Genomic DNA, 27,180 nt, shown 5'->3' with positions numbered 1-27,180 from the left:
ACTCTCTTGTTGATTATTTGTTAAAAACTGTTAATTTAGAAAAGGAATTCTCAACCAAAAGGTTTCCTGACTTCTAGTGTATTTTAGAAAAATTACAAGTTAGTTATAAAGCTTTGAGAGAGGAATGGTTATGTGAGTGTAGGTACATGTCAAAATTCATCAAGCTGTACATGAAGGTTTGTGTGTTTTACTATATGTACCTCATTAAAATAACAAAACAAAAAGAGCCTGAGAGGCTAATTCTACTAAGTCTCATTATCCTAAGGGCAATGCCCACCACTACTAAGTAGGTACCCAAGTGTTCACTCCCCAGTAGCAAATTTAACTCAGTAACTCAAATGCCTCTTGTACCCATTTTCAAGTAAGTATTTAGTGTAAGTCTGTTGCAGGTGCAGTTCCAAAATCTCTTTAATATGGAATGGAAAATTGATAGTAACTGTAACTACACAGATAGAACAGATGGACAATTTTCCCACTTCTTTTAAACAAGGGCATATGTCTTTCTCTGGATTTCCTTTAGTTACAATGTGATTGAAGTTTGATGCATTTACTTCACAATATCCTGGACCTGGATTGTTAGGAAAGTAAAGGTTTTTGCTAATATTTGGCTATCAGCCTCAAGCGCACCAACCTGAGTTTCAGTGTTACAGATAAACTCTACATAAACTGACACAAGCACAGTAAGTTTTTATTGTTAAATTACTGTGTTACCATATGCAGAATAAAAATGTACTGATCTACTTGTGCATTCACATTTTAAATTCTTGAATGATAAACAAGTAATAACAGATCAGTTAGGAAAGAAAACTGAAGGATGGGTTTCCTTATAAGTCTTCTAATTTGTCTAATAATTAAGAAAACATGCTTAAAAATTTTAGAAAAACACTTTCTATATGTGATATCATATTAATAAATAAACTATGTTTACCTCAGTAAAGTGGAAAGAATCCCTCAATATTAAGGACAATCTATCTCTGGTTAATACAACTGTCATTTAGATATAATAGAAGCATCAAAAAATAAAGTGGTGGCATAATTCAAAATTTTCCAAAGTGTTAATACTTTTAATGCTGAGTTTCCAGTTCCAGAATTGTCCATTCCCCTTGGGGTGAACACTCTTCAGAGGAAAAACTAGCCATGGTGATACTTGCTGAGGAATCATCAAGTGGAGAGGTTAGTTCACTCCATTTGCTCAAAGTGTCAACATGTGCTTTACCCTGAGGTTTTGAGCTGTCTCGTGCTAAAAGTAGTGTCTGATTGATTAGATACTGTGCTAAATTTAAGTCTTCAGGAACAGAATTTGTAATATTTAAGTTTGAATCCTGTTCAGAGAGCAGTTGCTTTAATAATGTCCAATCTTGTTTTGCAAAGTAGTGAACATCTTCAAAATCCATGTCTGTAACGTGTATTTCTGATTCCATTTTCTGCTCAAATGCTTCAGTTACATCCATCTCATATATTGGAGAGAGGGTTTTTGAAGGCCGATGGTCACAGTAGCTTTGTGCCAGTGTGTCACAATCATCTATGTCTCCTGAAATAATTCATAATACTACACAATGTGAAAACTGCACATGTTGGTACCCCTCAGAGTTTTGTAGAACATTATTAACACAGTGTAACAGTATAGTCCAAAACAAATAGAAAAGGAAAAATGACATTTATACAAAATTGACAAGTTTTTTGAGGCATTTCTTTTTCTTTGTTAAAAAAAAAACTCAAGGATAATGTTTAACAGCAAAATCAACATAGGCAGCAATAATTCTCCATACTTTAATTTGAAAACTTGTGATACAGGAAACAGAAATTATTTAAACATAAACATATAATGTGTACATATATCTAATTCACTACAGTAGAAACTTAAAGAGGAGAAAACACACGGTCATTTGACAGTGACTTTTAAGGTAAGTGAGTTCCAAAGGGAATAAATACACTTTATCTAAAGCCTTATTTGTATACTGCACATGCAAAGGGGGATGCAGGGAAGGACAAACAAAAAAGTGTAAGTTCCAAGTTCTCATGATTTTGCTGAACAGGAACTATTGATCGGTATTTTTCTAGTTCACATATACAATAGCTACTCAATCAGCCACTATTGCATATTAAATCTGGGTCATTATTTCAACTTACTGTAATAAGGAAGACAAAACACACGAAACAATTAGACAGAAATCATCTATACATATGAAATAAGCCTGAGCTCTTTTCACATATTATCATTGCTCTTAAATATAATCTCTTTTAGGAAATTTATCTTTTTACTTTAAAATTTTAGAATAGAATTATAGTGATCCTGATAGTCTTAATCTCTGTAAAATGTATATAAATTGTAATAATTAATCTAGTTAAAAGTTAAGTGCTTTTAGCTACATATTACTATAGTTATTGCACAGCCCTCTGAAATACATACTAGCATAGACCATAAATATCCAATGTATAATAAAACTTCTGATAGGCAAGAATTCTTATGTTAAATTAGACATAAATAACTAAACAATATTAAACTAAGTTTTTCTCTTTATTTTTTCATGTAAAATCTCTCATTAGGTTAGTTCTAATTAATAATCAAAATTTTTACTAGATATTAAATCTGCACTAGGATTTTAAGTAAACAACAGAGTAACTAGCTAATTTTTATATTATTAAGAAATTTAAGTTTTCATTTAAAATTTCAATCTGCTATGTAATTATTCTATCTAACTAAAATATAACATTCAGGACTACATACAACTTTGAAAGTCTATAAACTCATTTTCTTATGGACTTAATATTTCTATTTCTGTACATTACCTGCAGAAAAAGCAATATTAGCTTTTTTAGTAGCTGTAGAATGGTTCTCTCTCCCTTGACCTTCCTGAGGCAGAAGCTGACTCCGACAGGAGTCCAGAGATTTTGTCAAGCTGTTCTTTGGAATGTCAGAATTGGGTTCTCTCTGATGAAGCTCCAAATGACATGGCCTTCCTTGAGATTTTATATCACTATCTGGGAGTTTGCTGCATTGCTGAAAGTCACTATCTACATCGCTTCCACTGTTTTCTTTTTTATCTTCTGGAAGGTGTCTGCCTCCTTTGGACAGAACATCTATTGTGTACTTATTTTCTGTGGCTGAAGCACTCTGTTTATCTGTTCTTGAAGAGTCAGTGCTACAAGGACCCCAGAGAGAGCTTTCATTTGGATATGCACTATGGCCTTTACCTTGTTTACATTCTAAAATACTACCTTTACTTCCTTGTGAGAATTTGGAATAGCGCGTCCCTCCATGATGTTCATGAGGAATGACATCGAAAACATCACAAGGAGAAAGAGAATCTATAGAAGGCTGAAACGGAGTATGGACTTCCCCTTCATCAGACCCTAGCTCTTCACATTCATCTACTGAAAGTAAAACTGACCTTTTAAAATTTTTAGTTGCACAGAACTCCTGACTTTCATTTTCAGTTGCATCTTCAAAAGCTAAATTAATTATCCCCTGAAACTGTTGAGGAGCTGAGTTAGATGTTGAGAAATTTTCAGCTTCAGATCTTTCATCTTCTGTTTCATCTGCTGAGGAGGAAACTTGATCTACTTCCTGAGCAAACTGGACACTACCTCGTGGAATATTTTCTTTTTCCCTAGGGTGGACTACTGTAGATCGAGACCAAATTTCTGGCCTTTTCCTAGGAATCTCATCATCACTTGTCGAATTAACTTGGAAAAGATCATTACTACTTTGTTTTTTCATTTTCACTTCAATTCTTAAGTTACTATCATATATTTTTAATTCCTCAGGAGTACTGGTATCGCTGCTACTCCGACCAAGAAAATCACGGCACAACATGGTGCCGCATTTAGAGATGCCTCTGTCTGTGGACCCTTCATCGTCCTGAGACCCCCCGGCGTCATAGTCTTCCGACCGGGGCTTTATGTCATCAGAGGAAGTGGTGGCACTGCCCGTGTCAGATGCAGGGCTCTCTCTCGGAGGCTGGACACTGGTGCTTGAACTCCAGTGGCTCATGAGTGGGGTTTCTGGACTTCCATGGCTGTCTGGTGTTTCTGCTGTCTCCATGTCTTTAGGATAATTTTTTCCTGATATTTGTTCCAAAATACACTTAGAGAAAACAGCTGAGTCAGCTGGAGCATGTTTGTCTTCATTCATAGCGGAGTCATCAGACAACTGACTAGGAACTGTCTGTTCTTCTACATGAATTTTAGAGTTTCTGTCATCTTGAACAGAATTTAAAGTACCATTTGTCCTTTCAGAAACACAAGGTAAAACATCTTTCACATATTTAATGCTTAGTTTTTTGTTTGTTTCTTTTCTCCCTGCTTGATTCTCCCTATCTGACAGTGAATGGATTTGTTCTGCATTTGTTGAATTTAAATCACAAACTGGATTAGAGTTCAAGGATTTTTCATTTGGATTTGAAGTCATGGATTTTAGGGCAGCAGTGCTATAAAGTTTTAGATCTACATTATCACTGCCATTAGAATGACAATGCATTTTAGTTGTGTTGCAATGATTTGTGTCTTTGTCACTGGAAAATTTTGTTTCACTTTTATCTGAATAAATTTGTTTTGATTCCAGTTCATGTTTTGTTGATTTATCCAGATTTGAAATATCTTGACTTTCTAACACTAATTTCTCTTTTTCTTGATTGTCTATTAGCTCTTGTGCATCAAGTTTGCATGATGACTGGAATACTCCCATATGGCTGATTTCAGATGTGAGATTAATTAGAGGTTTGTGAGGCTTCTGTTCAGAAATACTGCCCTTGCTATTATTATCATGTACAACAGGAAGCACACTTTTTTGGACAATAGATGTTTCACTTTTTAAAGGTTTTTGAGAAGGCTGAGTCTTCAATATAACCTGTCCAGGAAGCATTTTCTGTTTTGAATCTTTACTATTCAAAGTCTCACCTTTCTTAGATTGATTTAGGATTTTAGGAATTGCCACAATTTTTGCATTAACCTTAGGCAAAGTTGTGTATCCTTGCTTGACAATTTTTCTCTTAGGTGTTTGTTTATCTGTAGTTGTACGGTGGTCCAATTTTGTCATATTTTCATCAGACTGCCTTGAAGAGACTGAAGATCTTACTGAATTTGGTGACTCTCCTTGAGATCCTAAGAAAATTAAAAAATGCACTTTTAAGTTTGTGCATGAAATTCAATATTTGTTCTTAAATTACTTTAAACAAAAATAAAATAAAACAATGAAATGGGAAATGGTAATGTATCTCTGATCAAAAGGGCAGTTACAGATTAGGAATTAGTGACATGATAAAAAAAGAAAATATTTTTCTATTACAAATATAAAGGGACTATTCCAACATCTTAGTAAAATTACTAAAACAGGATCTCTCTTCCTCAAGAGCCTTGATCCTTATGCCAGAATTGGATTTGCATTAATATTTGGGGGTGGAAACACCTGATTTTCTTGTATCAAAAGAACAGGAAAGGTCTTCCCTTTGAAGTTTTTGAGGAAAAAAAGATTGTGTTCTACACAGTTGAATAAAGAATCAAGCTAAGCATAAAATAGAAATGTTGAAATTGTTGTTTTTTCCCTCAGACATGAACAAAACTATTTTGAATGAAAAAAAATTCTTATTATCATTTCATTATTATAGCTCAGTAACAACTTAGATACGCAGTAGAAACTAAAACTGATATGTAGTAGAAATCAGAAACTAAAACTAAAAATATCATCTCTGTAGTAGAAATGAATATAAAATGAATGAAACCAAAAAAATAAAAAATAAAATAAAATAAGATTAAATGAGTGAAACCATGCCATAATTTATTTGCTGTTGAAGTTCCAAATCAGAGTTCTGCTTATTCAGTTTAAACAAGGAAGTAATGTAATACCCAGGACTATTTCAGCTTTACCTTGAATTTTAGCAAGATTAGATGAGGTGTTCTTTGTTCTCTGGTGAACTGTAGCAAATCCATTGCCATTTCCTCTTTTCTTTAAAATTGCCTGTGGTACTGGATCACTATAGCCTTTGCTAGTGACCTTCTTTGGCACACTAAGAAAAATTATTTGCATTCAGTATTACAAGGAGATTTGAACACATGAACTTTTTTTTTTAATTAAGGTATCATTGATATATAATCTTATGAAGGTTTCACATGAAAAACATGTGGTTTCAACATTCACACATATTATTAATTCCCCCTACCACCCCACTGCAGTCACTGTCTATCAGTGTATTAAGATGCTACAGAGTCACTATTTGTCTTCTCTGTGCAGTTCTGCCTTCCCTGTGACCTACCTATCCTGGAAGAACTTTTAAAAGACCCATATACAAAATATATTTTCTCTCAAAGAAATAAAAAATATATATCTCTGAAAATATACAAAAACCATATGCTTGTAAGTCATTGTTTATAAAACTAGATCAGATACGATCAAGTGTCACAAATATATTTTTCTACCATTTTGTATCAAGCATTTTGCATGAATATACTTCTTTTAATAAATAAAAGTTCTAAAATATCATTGTGTAAATATATTAATTCATCTAACAAAGAAGAAGTCTTAAAAATATTTAACTAGAAATTAGTATACAACTAACTTTCAGAGAAAGCTAATGTATAGGTAAAGCAATGAATGAAGACTTACTGGTTAAGTCTTGTTTCTTGTTCATGGCTGCTTTTTTTATCAGGAGTTCCATTGGTAACTTTTGAAACAGGTTGAGATTTTGATGCTGTAAATTAAGAAAAAGTGAGTCAGGAGACAGAACACTAAATATGTAAAAATATGTGTTAAGTTCACTGGTCAGACACTACATACAAAATTAAGTGTTAATGTGGAAGGAAGTGTATTTTCTCTCAGGTTACATGAATACATAAATACTTTTTTTGGCAGTTGAAACTAAGTAAAAGTCAGGTTCATCTTTTTCTAGGAACTTTAATTGCTAGGAGCTACTAAAACTTAGAGTACTAAAACTCACCTATAGTGGAAGTTTTAATACTTTCTATATTGCTTTTCATTGTCTGTCCTGGAGATTCACGAAGAGACAGTTTATGCCCAGAGGATGTCTCCTCTCCTATTGATCCATTCTCCTGTGGGTCACCCAGGCATTCAGTGGGCATGAATGATCCCGTCCGGGAATCTGCAGCTCTGCGGGAGTGTCCCACAGCGCCGCCGCAAGGAGACTGTTTTCCCGTCACTTTCCTCGCAGGCTTGGCTTCGGCTCTCACATTTAGGTTCCCAGTGAGTACCTTGGGTCTGGCTCCTGCAATTTTCCCTTCCTGATTTCTCACTCCTTTCCCATTTAATGAGTGTTTCTGTCCATTTGCTGCTGTTGTTCTTTCCACAGCTTGTCTAGGTGACATGTTTCCTGACTTTGCATTATCGTTGTTTTCTGTTTGGGGCTTTATTATAGCTTTTGGCCTTCCAGAGACATTTTTTCCCCCAGTTTTTAATTCTTTTGTAATTTTTGATGCTATTTTTGTACCATCCTTTTCTTTTAGATCATCATCATGCTTCAAAGTTTTACTTATAGTAGTTCTATTCGTACTTGATGAATGTCCTGATGCTCCTAATCCATCTGATTTCATCTTTTGATTAGTAGAGGTATAACTCCAACACTCTTTCTTGTTATTTCCTTTCCAAAATTTGTTTTTTATAACATCAGAGTCAGAAACTTGTCTCCTTTGCTATAAAGAAGAAAAAAAATACTTTGTAACTTGACTGAAGTCTTCAACATCTATTGTGTGTCCATAAGCCAGTTTTTAAAGAGGAAAAAAAAAAGTTCATGTAATGATTTAGGGCCACTCAAAACTTGGATTACGTATTTTTTTAAACGGAGGTACATACAATAAAATGTACAAATCTTAGTGTATAGCTCAATGAATTTTGGCATAGTGTATATACTCATATAACCATCATCCAGATCAAGATATCAAATATTTTCATTAATTCTCCCCCCTTAACCTATTTTACCCATCCCCTACCCCTGTTCCCTATGGCAACCAGTAGTCTGGTCTCTGTGTTTATCAATTTATTTGTTTTGTTTGTAGGCTTCTTTTTTAAATTCCACAGATAAGTGAAATCATGTGGTTTTTATCTTTCTCTGATTTCACTAGCCTAATATACCCCTGGGTTCATCTGCATTGTAAATGGCAAGTATGGCTGAGTGATAATCCATGATACACGTGTGCCACAGCTTACTCATCCATAAGACTTGAATCACCTTTGATCATTTGGATATATCTTTGGCCATATTACCTGAATCAAATCTGAAATACAGCATAAAAAATTAAAAGGCAATACTATTTAAAAAGACATAGTATTTAAAGTTTATGAAGTTATGGTAGAAATTAATATCTAAAGGTGTCAGGATGCCTTGGGTGAATGAGAATAATATCCATTGTTTTTTAAGGGCCCACTAACAGATTCTGTGCTAAAATCCCTTCATACATCATTTCACTAAACCCTCCCAACAACCCTATGAGAAGTTCCTGTTGCTATGTCCATTTCTTAGACAAGAAACTAGGGATTAAAACACGTGTGTGATTTACCCAAGGTCCATGCTGACAAGGGATGGAACTAGGACTTAAGAGTTCATGATTTACTGCTTTAAGCAGCTACCTAAGTTGTATTTGAAAGACAGTATAAAGATTTTCACCAAAATAACTCTCTTCAATCCTATCTCAAATGCCAGAAATTTTATCACTAAAGATTCAGTTGTGTTTAAAAAAAAAAAAACACTTGGAAACATAACACATTACAACTGAAAAGTTTGGTTTTTGGAAGAAAGAAGATAGTAACACAGTATTGGCTATCTGGAGGAAATAGGTGAAATAGGTAAATTGGGGAAAATAGAAAGGCACTGAAGACAAATGCACCTACTTCATCATTTTGGTTTGAACCAACTTTGCTATGGAAAGGAACAACAAAAAGTTAAAAATTGGTACAAATTGTAAAATAAAGTTTTAAGATTATATTACCATTATGTAAAAACTTTTTTCACCCTCTTTGGAAAGCTTTATGAGATTGTAGAGGTATGAGGTAGAGCCTGTGTGGTCTTCATCTTTGTATGCCTTAGCACTGTGTTCACCACATACCGGGTACTGAAAAAATTGTGATGACTGATCTTAAACCTAAGCATATTGATGCACAGCTCAAGGTCTAATTATTTCTAAAAATAGAAAGCTTCTAATTACCCTAAAAGTTATTCAAGGTAAAGGTAACATATATAGTTGATCTTTGAACAACATGGTTTGAACTGCACATGCCACTTTTACATGGATTTTCTGCAGTAAATAGACTGGAAGATGTTTGGAAATTGTGACAATTTGAAAATCATTTTCTTTTCTCTAGCTTACTTTATAGTAAGAATATGGTATATAAAATATATCATACTAAATATGTGTTAATTGTGTATGTTATCAATATGGCTTCAGTCAACAGTAAGCTGTCAGTTAAGTTTTTGGAGAGTCAAAAATTATACATGGATTTGACTGTACAGGAGGTCAGTGCTCCTAACCCCTGTGTTGTTCAAGATTAATACATACATTCATAATAAGTATTAAACTGGCTAAGTTTGGGAAAAAGCAAGGTACACTAATAAAGGAATTATTACATTCCCATCCTAGCTTTGCCTCTAGCTGACTTTGGATGTTTAAGAAGTCATTAACATCTCTGGGTTATGCATGTCTACAGGGTGGAGAATGGTCCTACTCAATGCAGTGTTCTAAGATTCTACATATTTATAAAGATAAAATAGGGTTGAAAATCATTTTTAACAGTAAACAAAAAAATATTTTTTGTTTTCTGATCAAATCTTAGCTCAAAATATAATTTCTCTATTTTAAAACCAGGTAGACTTCTGATTTTAGACCTTTTCCCACCATTAAAACTGATCCCACTTAATTACTCTATCCTTGAATCTATTTTAAAGCATCCTATTATGGGTGAGATCTATCTAGTATATGAGGTAACTACATTCCTTTAGAAATTTCACATTAACATAGCATAGCATGATAAGGATTCCATGTATTGATATTTCCAGACAGTCTCTGACTTACAATTGCAAAGTTTACATATATATCTTATATTCAAGGTCTTATATGGAAAGGTCATCACATGCTATTGACAAAAATGGAACAAGAGGATAACCTAAAGCATTCCTCTTAGATTATCCTTTCAATTCAGTACTATTCCTTTTCTGTTTAACTGTATTATAGAAAAATTTAAACATAGTCAGAAGACAGAACAATATAGTGAACCCCCATGTACCCATTAGCCAGCTTATCAGCTCTGGGCCAACTTTCTTTGTTTTTTTCATATATAACTACCTTCATTTTATTTTAAAGCAAATCCCAGACATCATATAATTTTATCATTAAGTATTTCAGTAAAAGCACTCTTCTTAAACCTTTCGCTGTCTTATCTCATTAATTTTCTCCCACCTCCAGCAGATTTGAATATACATTTATTCACGGTACACTTACTGAGTATTTACTACACACCAAATAACTGCACATAAATTATTTCACTTAATTTTCACAATAATCCTGTTAGATTTTATTAATCCATTTTACAGATAATGAAACTACGGCTCATGGATGACACAGACACTAAATGTGAAGTCATGATTTGAACTCTTCTGATTCTGTGTCCAGCACCCGTTTCAGTATACTACTGCCCTTTTGAGGGAAACATAGCACCCTGTTTCCTTCCTGTTGTGATTAGCAGTATAAACCCTTGGACAACCTGAAAGTCAGGAAGGTAAGGAAGAGCAATAACACTTTGTTCCACTTTCGGTTAAGGCAAGGATGGAGTAAAAGCCTGGTTGATAACAGTAGAAGAGGGGAAAGGAAAGCAGGAAGGCTCATTCCTGGGGGCCTTAAAAAAAAAAACCAGTAGATGTAACAGGGAACTGTACATAGAAAAAATGTCCTAATGTACCATTTCCTAGAGTATGTTCTGTGGAACTATATAATATGCTGAGGTGGAACTGAAGGGAAGTTTTGTGGTATTCCATGGTTATAAAATATGGGGAAATTCTGGGTAAAATAATTAAAAAATGTTTTCACTATAGTGTTTCTCAGAGCCTTTAAGGTGCTAATGTGCATCATTAGTTTCTAAGAGGTGCTATCACATACAGTAATTCTCAAACTTAGTTGACACTAGATGTTCTTAGATGAAACATATGATGGAGCTGGTATGGTGTGGAATATACTTTGGGAAATTGTACTAGGAGGTTTACTGGCAAAAATCTCCAGTGTCCCACAGTTTCTCACCCATGATATTGGGAACTGGACCTCTGCCTTAAGCCGTGAGAGCTCTCAGTTGTGGCTTGGGGTATATGAGTTACTGTCTATTGGCTGATGAAAAAGAAAGATTTCCTATTCTACTCTGCAAGGGCAGTATGTTCTTTGCATCCCAAACTGAAACTCTCAATATGTATCTCCATGTCACAGGAATACATGTACTAAGTTAGAATAATTTCATACTCCATATATTACTAAGTGACCATCTGTAAGTTAGCTTGAGAAACTCTACAATCATTAATAACATTCTGAGGGAAGAAAATATATTTCACATTTTAACAAACACACCAAGTAACACTGTGCATGGTAAAAAAATAAAATCTACCACTTAAACCATTTTTAAGTGTATAGTACAGTTATGTTAACTATATGCACCTTGTTTGTGCAACAGATCTCTAGAACTTTATCATCTTGCATGACTGAAACTCTGTACCCTTGAACAACAATTTCCTTTTTCCTTGTTCCCACTGCCCGTAGCAACCACCATTTCACTTCTTGTTTCTGAGTTTAATTACTTTAGATACCTCACAGAAGCACACCAAGTAGCTTTTAAAGTAAAACAAAACTATACCCTTGGTACTAACTGCTTTTTCACACCAGAAATATATTATGTCAATTAAAATCTTAGTATATAGAAAACTGGGACAACTAAGTTCTCTTTTCTGTGAAGTAGGTTAATTAGAAAAATACACATGGAATTAGGTCTAGAATTCTAGACAATTTTCTAGAGCTACTGGAATAGCTCCAATATATTAGTTGCCAAAAAAGTTTTCAAAGACATAAAAATGTATGCAATATTTCACTTCCTAAGCCAGCTGGCTATCAAAATTCACATCATTTAAAAATTTATGGAATGTTTACTTGATTAAAAAAGATTCAAAATTACTTTCAATAGGAAATAGCTTTCATTAATAAAATAGATTTTTAAAAATTATTCTGAAATATAAAATAATAAAATTTAAACTATTTGGTGTAATTTTTCATTTTGACCTATAAAATAAAAAAATTTGTACCTGAGAGCTACTGAATATAGGCTTTTTGCCAAGTCTTCGATCATCACCTTTGTCGAATGCAGCTGCAGAAAGAAACAGTAATTTATTTTTTTGGGAAACACTATTATCACCATAAAAGTAAAGGGCATGCCACCAGAAAAAGGTTATGTTTTGATGGAAATAACTTTAAAAAGGCTGAAAACAATTACGTACATATAAATAATTCCCTATTATATTTTATAATCTTTTTTTAAAGAACCTCATTTTCATCTTATTTCCTGGTCCCTTTGCATCTTATGTTAAGATTAATAAATAAGAAATATACAATCTCATGAGAGAATTCATACATTTACAAAAAACCAGAATTTTCTCAAGCTGTGAAATTTTAGAGATAACTGATTTCATTTAGTTTTCAAAATTTCAAAAAATTAAAGATCATGGCAAATGTAATATTTTGTAAACCATTATATGAGAAAATGTTTATCCTAAAAACTGTAAAAATACTCTGATGAAATTAACTGCAAATAGTTTCTGGTTTTGCAGGCAAGTCATGAGCAAGAAGGAAAGAGAAGAGAAAGGAATCAGGTTCTGCTGAAAATAAAATATGAAACGATTTTCAAACCCATATCATTCTTTTTAGAATTACAAAAAATTCATTTTATAAATTAGGCTTATAGGGGAATTATTGGAGAACTCACATATATATATTTTTCATATAAGAATTTGAATGATATCAGGAAAACAGATAATGGGATGAGAACTATAAATATAGTTTAGCTAATATATTTCCTCCTTTTCAAAGTTATGGGGCTTTAAAATATATTTTGAAGAAATATATATATCTCCAAAGATGATCTGATTTTTGTTAAAACAGCTGCTCAAAAATAAATTATCTGTAACTCTACTATGCATCTTTTATCTCTATTCTATAGGATCTGTGCTATAAGACAAAGCAGGATCCTGGAAATGGCATTGTAAGAACTGATTTGTAGTAAGCAGATGACTTTGCACAATAATACATAAGAAGAAATGAATGTAAGACTTCTCCCAAAGGTCAGTAACTTAACTAGAATATAAGAAACGTCATAACAAAGGTAACCTAGAATCATTCTTTTATCTGGGGTTTCCCAATGCAGTAATTATCCATAAGTCAGGGCTCATTATAATTCAACATATTTAAGGTTAAAAAAATTACTATTACACTGACATATCAGATTGAAAAGTTCTTTCTGACAATTAGTACAATTACCAATAATATTGTTTTACATATATGTAGGTATATATATGTATTATGTATATATAGCACTTTCAAGAATTAATAAATAAAACATTGTTGAGGCCCAGCTTAATTATGAAATCTTCTAAAATGGAGAAAAATAAACTTTACTACCAATTAGAGGAGAGTTGAATGACACCTACTCATGGAATGCCAATCTTATTTCTTCATAATATATTAGATTTTATAGTAAAGATAAACTGCCAAAAATCAGTACAGAAATGGTCACAAGGAAGAAATTTCTAATTTCTAAAGACCATCTCATGATTTCTGCTATTTCATGATTTTGTTTTTTTAGTATTTTGTCGGAATTTCTTTGAAAACTACTCTTCAGATCACTTCTAGCTACACTATCATATTATGGTCATAACACAATACAGAGCAAATCATATTCTGGCTAGACCATTAGAGAATGTAACATATCTATGTATAATGTACTGTCAAGATTATATCACATAAGGCTTTCATGTGTTTAGTACAAAAATGTTTGCTTCACAAAATACAGTCTCTTAACTAAAATGTTTTTAAAAGTATACTTGATGAATCTGCCAATATTTTTTCTGAGGCACCTGCTTTAACCCAAAAAATAGTCATGAAGCCATTTTTAGTTCTACCCTCAAAATTTTAATATTTTTGAAATAAACATTCTGAGAATTATACATCTTTTGTTTAATGCTAATGTTTCAAATGGTACTATTAAATGTCAGAGACCACTGTGCAGCTCCTGGGGGACACTCCGCAATAGCACACACCATATCACTGAACCAATCAATTGTGAAATAAACCATCTAATCTAGGCGAAACCACAAGAAATGATGTCATATGCAAAAGATGGAAAAGGTTTATGGCAAAATATATTTAAAAAGAGAGGGAACATATGTTTTGTAATCTATTCTATGTGAATTACATTTCCTTGTACTTGTAATCTCTTTACAAGACTGCTTTTAAGCAAATGAGGCTAGAATATTATTGCTAACATAGAGTAGGATTAAAATTTTATATATATATATACACACAACACACACACACACACACATATATATTAAGGAAATGAGTTTCATTTTCTAAGAAGGGCAAAAAAAAAGCCCCATGATTTAGTAAAACTGCCTAAACATACTCTCACTAGTTTCGGTTAGCAAGCTATTATTGAACAGAAGCAAACAAAATTAATCCTACCACTTATTAGAATCCCCTCAAAATAACTCTTGACACAAAGATCATAAGAATAAAAAATCTCAAGACTAACATACCTGCTTGGATTTTCTGTTGATCATCTGTGCTCATCAGCTTCCAGCTTTCTGTGTGACGAACAGCATAGAAAGACTGAACCAGGAAGATCCACAGCTTATCACGCAGAGCCTGGATCTTGCACGTAAAACCCTGTGTTCAAGCAACAAATCAGCAGCTGGTGAGAGCCACATTGTCATAGCAACCAGTCATTATTCCTTTCCGAATCTGCTTACTCCTAAGCTATATCAATGATGTCATCACTTAGACTGTTTTCATCGTTGGGAGCATTTATGAAGGCTTACTGCTCAACAGAATTATATAGTGAACATGAAAGTGAAGTGAGACCTTATCCTTTCCACCAAACATTATTTTAAATGACCAATGGCCTTCACATGAATACCTTTTCAAATCAACTATGACATTACAAGGTCAAATACTCCATGCAATAGTAATAAATATGATGAAATTTTTATCATTCTTGTTGAACAAATACAAAATGTGAATATTTTCAATTAGCTTTTTCCATTGATTAATTGCATTTAAAAACAAATACTTAAATTTTGCTTTCTTACTAGTCAATTCAATTTTAAATACGATTTTTTCTGAAGATAAAAAGAATTAATAATATATTATAAAAATAAAAGACAGTGATGATTATAAATACAAAAAAAACTTAAAAATTCAATGTAAGTTTTATATTTAGGAAATCTAATGTAGTGGCCAGGGAAAAATACTTGTTATGATGTACCGATTAATATTGCTAAGTACTAAACTGTGTTTAAAATTAGCCAGCCAAACTGCAAAATTCTGAAGTCTTATAATAGTCCATTGGGTGATATGAAATTAAAAATTTTTATTATGGAAAATTCCAAAAATACACAAAAGTAGAGAATATAACCAATCCTCAGGTATCCATCATTTAGTTTCAACAAACCATGCAACACTTAAAATGTGAATATATTTTAAAATCTGAAAATAATTCAAATATTCTATTATATTGAAGAATTTTGTTATATTCAATACCATTTCCTTAGTACTGTCAGAGCTCAGTAATGCGTCCAGAGCCATAAGAAGAGAGCAACTATTCTCAGTGGTAATGTTTTCTTCAATTGCTTTTAAGATTTTGTCCAACAGATCAGCTGTACTGCTCATTGCCTGTGACTACAAAACACAGAAATTGGTATTTAGTAGGAAAACCTATAAAACGTGTAAGAAATGTAAAGGTCTGGCATAACAGCAGTCCATTCCTCATAACTGGCTGAAGTCAACCACAAATCTTATTTCCTTTGTTAATAGTAATATAATTATTATATCATTATAATAATAACTATTATTATAATTCCTTTCCTTTGTTAAAAAAATCTCTGTGTGAGCACACACACACACACACACACTCTTAAGAACCAAAATAGTCTTCAAAACAGAACCTAGAAACAGGTAATATAAGCTCTTTATTTAAAACCTCTGTTTAGAGAAAATAGGTCCCCAGTAAGACGGAGAATTTTGCATGGACCATAATTGTATTAATGATCAAACATTATCTTTATGACTGGTTTCTAAAATATAGCTTATGCTGATGAGGGCTACTGTTGAGCAGAGTTACACTGCACCTTGCCAGGGCACTCAAATCTGTCCCCTCCTGCCTTCGGTATCCTGAGCCAAAAATCCTGTCCATCACTGCTCTAAATCCGATGCAAACATGCCATCTGCTATGGAATTTATTTAAGTCATACTAATTTAATCAAAGGTAAACTGCATTTTAAAAAACTCTCATGTAATTATAACTAGAACACAAAGGTGGGGTATAATTTTAGAGGTAGTACCTGTAAGAGAAGAGCAAAATTTTCACTCTCAATGATCCTGGATAAGTTTTTTATAATGAATGCAATACATTCTTCTTGAAGCCGAGATGCCATAGTCAGTGCTACTTCTGTCCACTTCACTCTGGGTAAACTGATGATCAGCCTGTCACTTTCCATCAGAAGAAAAGCAGCATTCTTATCATTCTTATAATTTAAAAAATATTGATGGAAAATGTTAGATCAGTATTCATAAAATAACTAAGCAAATCAAATACTTTTGTTCTCTTATGATGTTTTCTACAAAAAAAAAAAATTCCAGGTACCTGATATTTTGTCATTTTACCTGAGAGCAAAGTCATAATACAACTACAAAGAAAAACTTACTTCCCTGAGATTTTCTCTACTAATTTAACTTCTGTGCTTATATATATCAGGCATAACTGCAGAACTACACTGACATACCCTTAATTTTTTTCTGACTATAAAACACATGTTCTTTATTACAAATTTAGAAAGGCTAAAAATTACTTATAACCCCCAGTGATTTTCTTCCTCCACACTAATTAGGTAAAACTCTTCTTTTAATATTTTATTAATAATGATTCATTTTTGTACCATAGGAAGAAAGATGTTACATAAATACTGATCTCTATGGAAAATGGAGTGACAATTCACAAATACTACATGTTCCAAGGAAAATGAAAAAATGGCAATGTATATATTATTACATCTTGTGCATGTTTGATTTGAAGTTCTTTAAACAGTGCTTGTGAATAGCTGTTTACTGAATAAGTATTTATCTGATAGACTATAGCAGATTGAAAAACATGGTCACAAATTCCCTATAGCTCCATTCCTCAAATGGTAGATTTTATTTCCTCACTCCTTGAATCTAGACTGTCCTTTTCACTTACTTGCACACAGCGGCACTGTGCAAGTTCCAGAGCCTAGACCTCAAGAAGTCACAAGGCATAGAGAAGCTGGGTAAGAAAGACTGCATGGAGCTGAAGACACAGCCTCCAAATTAACTACCAGCTGAAAGGACCTCCAAGATTGAGCTCAGGCAAGATAAGAAGAATCACTCAGTCAACCTACAGAATTGTGAGAAATAATAAATTGTAGTTTTAAGTCACTTAATTTTTGGATTGTTACATAGCAATAGGTAACTGATAAATCTGAAAACGACACATCTTAACATAGGCTGCATGATGTAAACTTTGCACACCTCCTGTATGTTTCAGATCTCAAAGCACTGTATTTTCCCAGATTTCTATACCTATATGAAATTCTTTATAACGCCATCAGAGAACCTGTCCCTCTCCTTTAGAGCATGTCATTCACTTGTAATTATTCAATCATGAACATAACTATTTGATTAATATCTGTGTCTCTCACTAGGCTGTATGCTTATTGAGCATAAAATCATGTCTGTTTGCCTCACAATTGTATCTCCAGGGCCCAGTATAAAACTGAGTCATAGTAAGCACTTAAATATTTGTTGATCTCTCAGTATCATCAGAGACTGAGGGTCTCTAAGTGAATTCCTAACTAAATTAAATTTAATCCTTGACATCAAAACTTTAAAAATTCACCCATTTACCAAAAATTATTTTAAAATGTATTTATATTTCCCTTGCTTTATTTATTAAAATAAAAAAAAGCATACTTTGTTGTAATTCAAATTTTTTTTTTCCGTATCATCATCCTTTCTTCCTCTGGTGACTTCCTGAGTAACTGCAATCACTAAGAGTTTAAGGCAATAAGTTAGATTTGCTCTGCTATAGGGATTGTTCTGGTTAGTAGAGCCATATGTAGGGTATTGAGATAAATTTGGCAGGTATCTACAAGGTACTTACTACACATGCAATGTTACCTGCCATGATGGTAATATCTTTTTAAAAATCTAGATACACAGAATAATTGTCAACATTTAGCTTGGAAATATTGGAAAACTAAAATATGGACATAAATGATAAGGTGGTATGTGATCTTATTCCATACTAATCTGAATATGTGACAACATTAAATTTTAGAGTAGTTTGAGGTTCAAAGAAGGAAGAAAGTATACTTCTAGACCAAGCACATAAAATTTTAATTCAATAGTTAACATATGGTTCTAACTTCAACAGTATATAAAGGGCACAATTAAGAAAAGTCATCTTCGCCTTCCTGTCTCCAAGCTACTTATTTTCTCTCTTTTCAGTCAATATTATTTTTTGTACCTTTTCAGAGTTATTTTATGCATATACAAACAAGAAATATGTGTTAATATTTCCTTTATTTTACTCAAATGTAGGTATTAATATGAACAGTATTCTGTACTGTGCCTTTTTATAAACAGCATATATCTTGAATATTTTTCTTATTAGAATATAAGCTATGTTACTTTTTAATAACTATGTAATAGTCTGTAATATGGATTACCATAAATCATTCAACTATGTCTACACTTACAGATATTTACATTGTTTCCAATATTTTGCTATTACAATGTTGTAATGAATGACCTTGTCAATAACATTATTTCACACATATCTTTATGAATCTATAGGATAAATTCCTAGCAATAGAATTGTTTGGTCAATAATACTTATCTTAGCATGGGTTCTGCTTAATAGCTGAGCCTGAGAAACAGGTCTATATAGAGATGACTTATTTTGGGAAATGATCCCAAGAGAATCTGAGGCACTGGGTCAGTGAAGCTAGGAGCCTGAAATATGGAAAGCCAATGGGAGGGTCTGTTTTCTAGCTCCTTGCTACTCAGTGTGATTCATGGCATCATCACCTAGAGCTTGTCAGAAATACAGAATCACAGGCTCCACCCCTGACTTACTAAATTAGAATCTACATTTAACCAAGATCCTGAAGTGTTTTCTATGCACATTAAGGTTTGAGAAGCACTGATCTAGCATTCAGTAGGGATCCCAGCTCAGTCTTGCTGGGAATCCTCTGAAGAGTAACAAAGGATGTGCTTTGAATTATCTACCCAAGGGACAGAACAAGGAAACATCTAACCATTGGCTCCCATCTCTCACAGGTCAAGCTTGTCCCCTGGGGGCTTAACTCCTTTTGACTCCCAGATTAGCACAAGTATCAAAATTGTTGAGCTGTAGGTACCCCAGATGGAGCAGCAGTGAAGTCTCAGGCCAGAAAGTGAGAAATATGTGTGATGTGGCTAAAGGAAAGTGCTGTCAGGTGACACCCATGTGCAGCTCACAGCTGGAGTACACACATGAGCCAAGAGGATATAAGGTGAGGCACCAGGAAATCTAAAGCATTGCCAATGTATATTGAATGGAGCACTGTTTTTCAAACTGTAGATTCCTCTCCTAGCAACCTAGGGAAATATTTTTCGTGGCTTACAATCAGTAGTAGAAAACAAAACAAAAAAGAACAGAAATGGAGGGAGGAAGAGAGAAAGAAAAGAGAAAAATAGAAAATACCAGTATATCACATGCAGTAACTGAACGTATTCTTTTGTGAAACTTTGTGCAGTTCTATATGCATGAATGTACTTACGGATTACAATGTAAAAGGAACTTCTTACACTGGGTTGGTCAAAAAAGATTTAAAAATACCACAAAAGTTGTGCTAATTTATACCCTTCCCAGGGAGCAGTAAAAGTACTATGTCCACATCCTCACTAACATAGTACATACATTCTTATTTTTTTCATTCTAAAGGGTAGAAAGTGCCCAAACTGTAATTTTAATGTCCATTTCTCTTAAATAAATGAAGTTGAAGATTTGCTCATCAAAGTAAGAGGTGAGTGCATTTTCTTTGTGCACTATCTCATCTGAGACTATGTTTAGCTGTTTTTTTTTTTAAGTCACCTCTCTGTATTACAGAATTAGAATCATGAGCATGATATGAACTGTCATTTGTCTTAGCATTTTTTTGTTTATGGTCATTTTTACTGTGTAGAAATGTTGCATTTTTTATGTAACCAAGTGTTTTTAAGCCTTCTGAATTTTGTATCCCCACTCCCCTGCCACAGTTATAAAATAATTTTTATAGTTTATTGTAGTGTATCTTAATAGTTTCTTTTTTTTTTTTTTAAATATTCAAACCTTTGATCCATTTGGAATATATCCTGGTATACCAGGAATTGAGGTATAGCTTTAACTTAAATTCTTTCCAGGTAGCTTCCTGGTTGTCCTACCACCATATATTGAATAACCACTATGATTCATACTGTTTCTGAATCCTTATGATATTATGTTAATCAAATAGGCCCTCAGCTATCCTTTTGGCCTTAGGACTAACAGCATAATGTACATACAACTTTAGTTTTGCCCTAGTGGCCATCCCACACCTATTTTTAACTTTCCTAAATTTAAAAACTTCAGAGTAGGATCATGGGAAGATGGCGGCATGAGTAGTTCAGAGGAAATCTCCTCCCCAAAACATATATATTTATGAAAATGCAATAAATACAACTATTCCTAAAAGAGACACCAGTGGATGCCGTACAACAGCCAGGATACATCTACATCTGTGAGAACTCAACATCACACAAAGGGAGTAAGATACAAGCCGTGGCCAGGCGGGACCCGAACGCTCCCCCACCCCAAAACCTGGTGGGAAGAAAGGAGTCAGAACGGGGAGGGAGTGAAAGCCCAGGACTGCTAAACAACCAGCTCTAGAAATCCACACCCGGAACGCAGACACAAGGTGCACAGGGTGCTGGATATTAGAGAAACGGAAAAGTAAAACCTGTGGGCAGCTCCCCGCAACCAACCGGCGCCCCTGAGACAAAAGAAAAGTGAGTGCTTTCTGCAAGTCTTAAAGAGACAGGGACCCCATAGCTGGATGCAGTTGTCCTGGCACACATAGCCAGCAGCTGGGAATCCCGGGGAAACGTAGGTGCCCTAAACCCTGGAGAGGCAGTGCAGCTCTGAAGCCCCTCATGGCACTAAGCAGCCTGCCAGTCATTCCTCCAACTGGCGCAGACCCCAACACACCGACCCAGTAGTGGGAGAGTGGCAGCATGTGCTGGGGATGGCAGCATCGGAAGGGACCAGGAGCAGATCCATGTGCCAGCGGTGCCAGAGGGGACCAGGAGAGGCTTGTGCGAGCCTGCAGTGGCACGACCAAACAGCCAGGGTGCAGCTCATGTGCACCAGCGGCAGTGAAGCCAGAGGAGCCCGGTAGAGGCCCGCGCAGGAGAGCCCTGAGCACACCTGCGATGGAGCCAGAGGGAGCAGGTGCACTCCCAGCAGCCAACCGAATTCCAGCTCAATGCACAGCCGCCCAGGCCAGTCTCAAAGGCCACTGCTGCCACACAGCTTCCCAGCAGGGGTGCTGCTAGCATGGAGGAGCGCACCTGGCGTGCCTGTCACTCCCCGCAGGGCTCCGTGTTGCTCTGATGGAGAACCCACCCACAGCAGCTTAAGGGACTAACCCGGTGGGCTGCTCCAGGAGTGTGAGTAACCATCACAGGCAGCAGAAAAGGGCAAGGCATCCAGCAAGCAGGAAAGGACATTCTTCTCCCAGCTGACACACCCACAACCTGCCTACAGCCACCGCTATCATCATGAAAAGGCAAAAAAATTTAGTCCAGTCCAAGATAGTTCAAACAACACCTGAGAAAGGATTTGCAGAGGCAGACCTAACCAGTCTCCCTGAAAAAGAATTCAAAATAAAAATCATAAACATGATGACAGAGCTGCAGAGAAATATGCAAGAGCTAAGGGATGAAGTCCGGAGGAAGATTACAAACGTCTGGAGGGAGATTACAGAAGTGAAACAAACTCTGGAAGGATTTATAAGCAGAATGGATGAGATGCAAGAGGCCATTGATGGAACAGAAACCAGAGAACAGGAACGCATAGAAGCTAACGCAGAGAGAGATAAAAGGATATCCAGGAATGAAACAATATTAAGAGAACTGTGTGACCAATCCAAAAGGAACAATATCCACATTACAGGGGTACCAGAGGAAGAAGAGAGAGAAAAAGGGATAGAAAGTGTCTTTGAAGAAATAATTGCTGAAAACTTCCCCAAACTGGGGGAGGAAATAGTTGCTTAGACTACGAAGGCACACAGAACTCCTGAGAGATGGGACCCAAAGAGGACAACACCAAGACACATAATAATTAAAATGGCAAAGATCAAGGACAAGGACAGAGTATTAAAGGCAGTCAGAGAGAGAAAAAAGGTCACCTACAAAGGAAAACCCATCAGGCTATCATCAGACTTCTCAACAGAAACCTTACAGGCCAGAAGAGAATGGCATAATATATTTAATGGAATGAAACAGAAGGCCCTTGAACCAAGGATACTGTATCCAGCATGATTATCATTTAAATATGAAGGAGGGATTAAACAATACCCAGACAAGCAAAAGTTGAGGGAATTTCCCTCCCACAAACCACCTCTACAGGGTATCTTAGAGGGACTGCTCTAGATGGGAGCACTCCTAAAAAGAACACAGAACAAAACGCCGAAATTATAAAGAATGGAGGAGGAGGAAAAAGAAGGGAAAGAAATAATCATCAGACTCTGTTTATTACAGCTCAATAAGCGAGTTAAGTCAGACAGTAAGGAAGTAAACAAGCTAACCTTGAACCTTTCGTAACCACGAATCTAAAGCCTGCAATGGCAATAAGTACATATCTTTCAATAATCACCCTAAATGTAAATGGACTGAATGCACTAATCAAAAGACACAGAGTAATAGAATGGATAAAAAAGCAAGACCCATCTATATGCTGCTTACAAGAAACTCACCTCAAACCCAAAGACATGCACATATTAAAAGTCAAGTGATGGAGAAAGATATTTCATGCAAACAACACAGAGAAAAAAGCAGGTGTTGCAATACTACTATCAGACAAAATAGACTTCAAAATAAAGAAAGTAACAAGAGATAAAGAAGGACACTACATAATGATAAAGGGCTCAGTCCAACAAGAGGATATAACCATTATAAACATATAATCACCCAATACAGGAGCACCAATATATGTGAAACAAATACTAACAGAATTAAAGGAGGAAATATAATGCAATGCATTCATTTTGGGAGACTTTAACACACCACTCACTACAAAGGACAGTTCCACCAGACAGAAAATAAGTAAGGACACAGAGGCACTGAACAACACACTAGAACAGAAGGACCTAACAGACATCTACAGAACTCTACATCCAAAAGCAATAGTATACACATTCTTCTCAAATGCACATGGAACATTCTCCAGAATAGACCACATACTAGGCCACAAAAAAGAGTCTCAGTAAATTCCAAAAGATTGAAATCCTACCAACCAACTTTTCAGACCACAAAGGTATAAAACTAGAAATAAATTGTACAAAGAAAACAAAAAGGCTCACAAACACATGGAGGCTTAACAACATACTCCTAAATAATCAATGGATCAACAACCAAATTAAAATGGAGATCCAGCAATATATGGAAACAAATGACAACAACGACACAAAGTCCCAACTTCTGTGGGACACAGCAAAAAACAGTCTTAAGAGGAAAATATATAGCAATCCAGGCATATTTAAAGAAGGAAGAACAATCCAAAAGAATAGTCTAATGTCACAATTATCAAAATTGGAAAAAGAAGAACAAATGAGGCCTAAAGTCAGCAGAAGGAGGGACATAATAAAGAAAAGAGAAGAAATAAATAAAATTGAGAAGAAGAAAACAATAAAAAAAAATCAATGAAACCAAGAACTGGTTCTTCGAGAAAATAAACAAAATAGATAAGCCTCTAGCCAGACTTATTAAGAGAAAAAGAGAGTCAACACGCATCAACAGAATCAGAAACGAGAAAGGAAAAATCACAACAGACCCCACAGAAATACAAAGAATTATTAGAGAATACTATGAAAACCTATATGCTGACAGGCTGGAAAACCTAGGAGAAATGGACAACTTCCTAGAAAAATACAGCCTTCCAAGACTGACCCAGAAAGAAACAGAAAATCTAAACAGACCAATTACCAGCAATGAAATTGAATCAGTAATCAAAAAACTACCGAAGAACAAAACCCCTGGTCCAGATGGATTTACCTCAGAATTTTATCAGACATACAGAGAAGACATAATACCCATTCTCCTTAAAGTTTTCCAAGAAATAGAAGTGGAGGGAATACTCCCAAACTCATTCTATGAAGCCAGCATCACCCTAATACTAAAACCAGGCAAAGACCCCACCAAAAAAGAAAACTACAGACTAATATCCCTGATGAACGTAGATGCAAAAATACTCCACAAAATATTAGCAAACCGAATTCAAAAATACATCAAGAGGATCACACACCATGACCAAGTGGGATTCATCCCAGGGAGGCAAGGATGGTACAACATTCAAAATCCATCAACATCATCCACCACATCAACAAAAAGAAGGACAAAAATCACATGATCATCTCCATAGATGCCATAAAACCATTTGACAAAATTCAACATCAGCTCATGATAAAAACTCTCAACAAAATGGGCATAGAGGGGAAGTACCTCAACATAATAAAGGCCATATATGATAAACCCACAGCTAATATCATACTGAACAGTGAGAGGCTGAAAGCTTCTCCTCTGAGATTGGGAACAAGACAGGGATGCCCACTCTCCCCACTGTTATTCAACATAGTACTGGAGATCCTAGCCACAGCAATCAGACAAAACAAAGAAATACAAGGAATCCAGACTGGTAAAGGAGAAGTCAAACTGTCACTATTTGCAGATGACATGATATTGTATATAAAAAACCCTAAAGATGGTACAACATTAGAAAATCCATCAACATCATCCACCACATCAACAAAAATGACAAAAATCACATGATCATCTCCATAGATGCTGAAAAAGCATTCGACAAAATTCAACATCTGTTCATGATAAAAACTCTCAACAAAATGGGCATAGAGGGGAAGGAACCCATCCACGGCAAAACTACTAGAACTAATATCGGAATTCAGCAAAGTTGCAGGATACAAAATTAATACACAGAAATCTGTAGCTTTCTTATACACTAAAAATGAACTAATAGAAAGAGAAATCAGGAAAAGAATTCCATTCAAAATAGCATCAAAAAGAAAAAAATACCTAGGAATAAACCTAACCAAGGAAGTGAAAGACCCTGAAAACTACAAGACACTCTTAAGAGAAATTAAAGAGGTCACTAACAAATGGAAACTCATCCCATGCTTCTGGCTGGGAAGAATTAATATCATCAAAATGGCCATCCTGTCCAAAGCAATATACAGATTCAATGCAATCCCTGTCAAATTACCAACAGCATTCTTCAATGAACTGGAACAAATAGCTCAAAAATTCATATGGAACCGCCAAAGACCCTGAATAGCCAAAGCAATACTGAGAAGGAAGAATAAAGTGGGGGTGATCTTGCTCTCCAACTTCAAGTTCTACTACAAAGCCACAGTAATCAAGACAATTTGGTACTGGCACAAGAACAGAGCCACAGACCAGTGGAACAGAATAGAGACTCCAGATATTAACCCAAACATATATGGCCAATTAATATACGATAAAGGAGCCATGGACATACAATGGGGAAAGGACAGTCTCTTCAACAGATGGTGCTGGCAAAACTGGACAGCTACATGTAAGAGAATGAAACTGGATCACTGTCTAACCCCATACACAAAAGTAAACTCCAAATGGATCAAAGATCTGAATGTACGTCATGAAACCATAAAACTCTTAGAAAAAAACATAGGCAAAAATCTCTTGGACATAAACATGAGTGACCTCTTCATGAACATATCTCCCTGGGCAAGGGAAACAAAGGCAAAAATGAACAAGTGGGACTATATCAAGCTGAAAGGCTTCTGTACAGCAAAGTACACCATCAATAGAACAAAAAGGCATCCTACAGTATGGGAGAATATATTCATAAATGACAGATACGATAAAGGATTGATATCTAAAATATATAAAGAGCTAACATACCTCAACAAACAAAAAGCAAATAATCCAATTAAAAAATGGGCAGGAGCTGAATAGACAGTTCTCTAAAGAAGAAATCCAGATGGCGAACAGGCACATGAAAAGATGCTCCACATCGCTAATCATCAGAGAAATGCAAATTAAAACCACAATGAGATAACACCTCACACCAGTAAGGATCGCCATCATTGAAAAGACAAACAACAACAAATGTTGGCGAGGGTGTGGACAAAGGGGAACCCTCCTACACTGCTGGTGGGAATGTAAATTAGTTCAACCATTGTGAAAAGCAGTATAGAGGTTCCTCAGAATGCTCAAAATAGAAATACCATTTGACCCAGGAATTCCACTTCTAGGAATTTACCCTAAGAATGCAGCACTCCAGTTTGAAAAAGACAGATGCACCCCTATGTTTATCGCTGCACTATTTACAATAGCCAAGATATGGAAGCAACCTAAATGTCCATCAGTAGATGAATGGATAAAGAAGATGTGGTACATATACACAATGGAATATTACTCGGCCATAAGAAAAAAACAGATCCTACCATTCGCAACAACATGGATGGAGCTAGAGGGTATTATGCTCAGTGAAATAAGCCAGGCGGAGAAAGACAAGTACCAAATGATTTCATTCATATGTGAAGTATAAGAACAAAGGAAAACTGAAGGAACAAAACAGCAGCAGAA

General features: G+C 35.0%; 1 protein-coding gene across 9 annotated transcripts in view; it reads right to left on the bottom strand.

Annotated features, from left to right (window-relative positions):
* Positions 1-390: 390 nt before the first annotated feature.
* BTBD8 (BTB domain containing 8) overlaps positions 391-27,180 on the bottom strand; it is a 112,721-nt gene continuing 85,931 nt past the window's right edge. For 8 of the 9 annotated variants that reach the window (XM_036998231.2, XM_036998232.2, XM_036998233.2 and 5 more), the window contains 9 exons: positions 16,584-16,766; positions 15,784-15,921; positions 14,781-14,910; positions 12,276-12,337; positions 6,933-7,641; positions 6,602-6,686; positions 5,866-6,005; positions 2,791-5,103; positions 391-1,531 (listed from right to left, as the gene is read on the bottom strand). In XM_036998231.2, coding sequence (XP_036854126.2) covers positions 1,065-1,531; positions 2,791-5,103; positions 5,866-6,005; positions 6,602-6,686; positions 6,933-7,641; positions 12,276-12,337; positions 14,781-14,910; positions 15,784-15,921; positions 16,584-16,766 — 4,227 coding nt within the window. In that variant the 3' untranslated portion in view covers positions 391-1,064. Of the gene's footprint in view, positions 1,532-1,705; positions 2,130-2,790; positions 5,104-5,865; positions 6,006-6,601; positions 6,687-6,932; positions 7,642-12,275; positions 12,338-14,780; positions 14,911-15,783; positions 15,922-16,583; positions 16,767-27,180 lie in introns of those variants that run through there. The other variant, XM_036998234.2, reaches the window with a different exon arrangement.

The sequence above is a fragment of the Manis javanica genome, chromosome 4 (genome assembly GCF_040802235.1).
Source record: "Manis javanica isolate MJ-LG chromosome 4, MJ_LKY, whole genome shotgun sequence".
In the NCBI taxonomy this organism is placed as follows: domain Eukaryota; kingdom Metazoa; phylum Chordata; class Mammalia; order Pholidota; family Manidae; genus Manis; species Manis javanica.
Note: the sequence above shows the minus strand (reverse complement) of the source record. Positions and strands in the feature narration are given on the sequence as shown.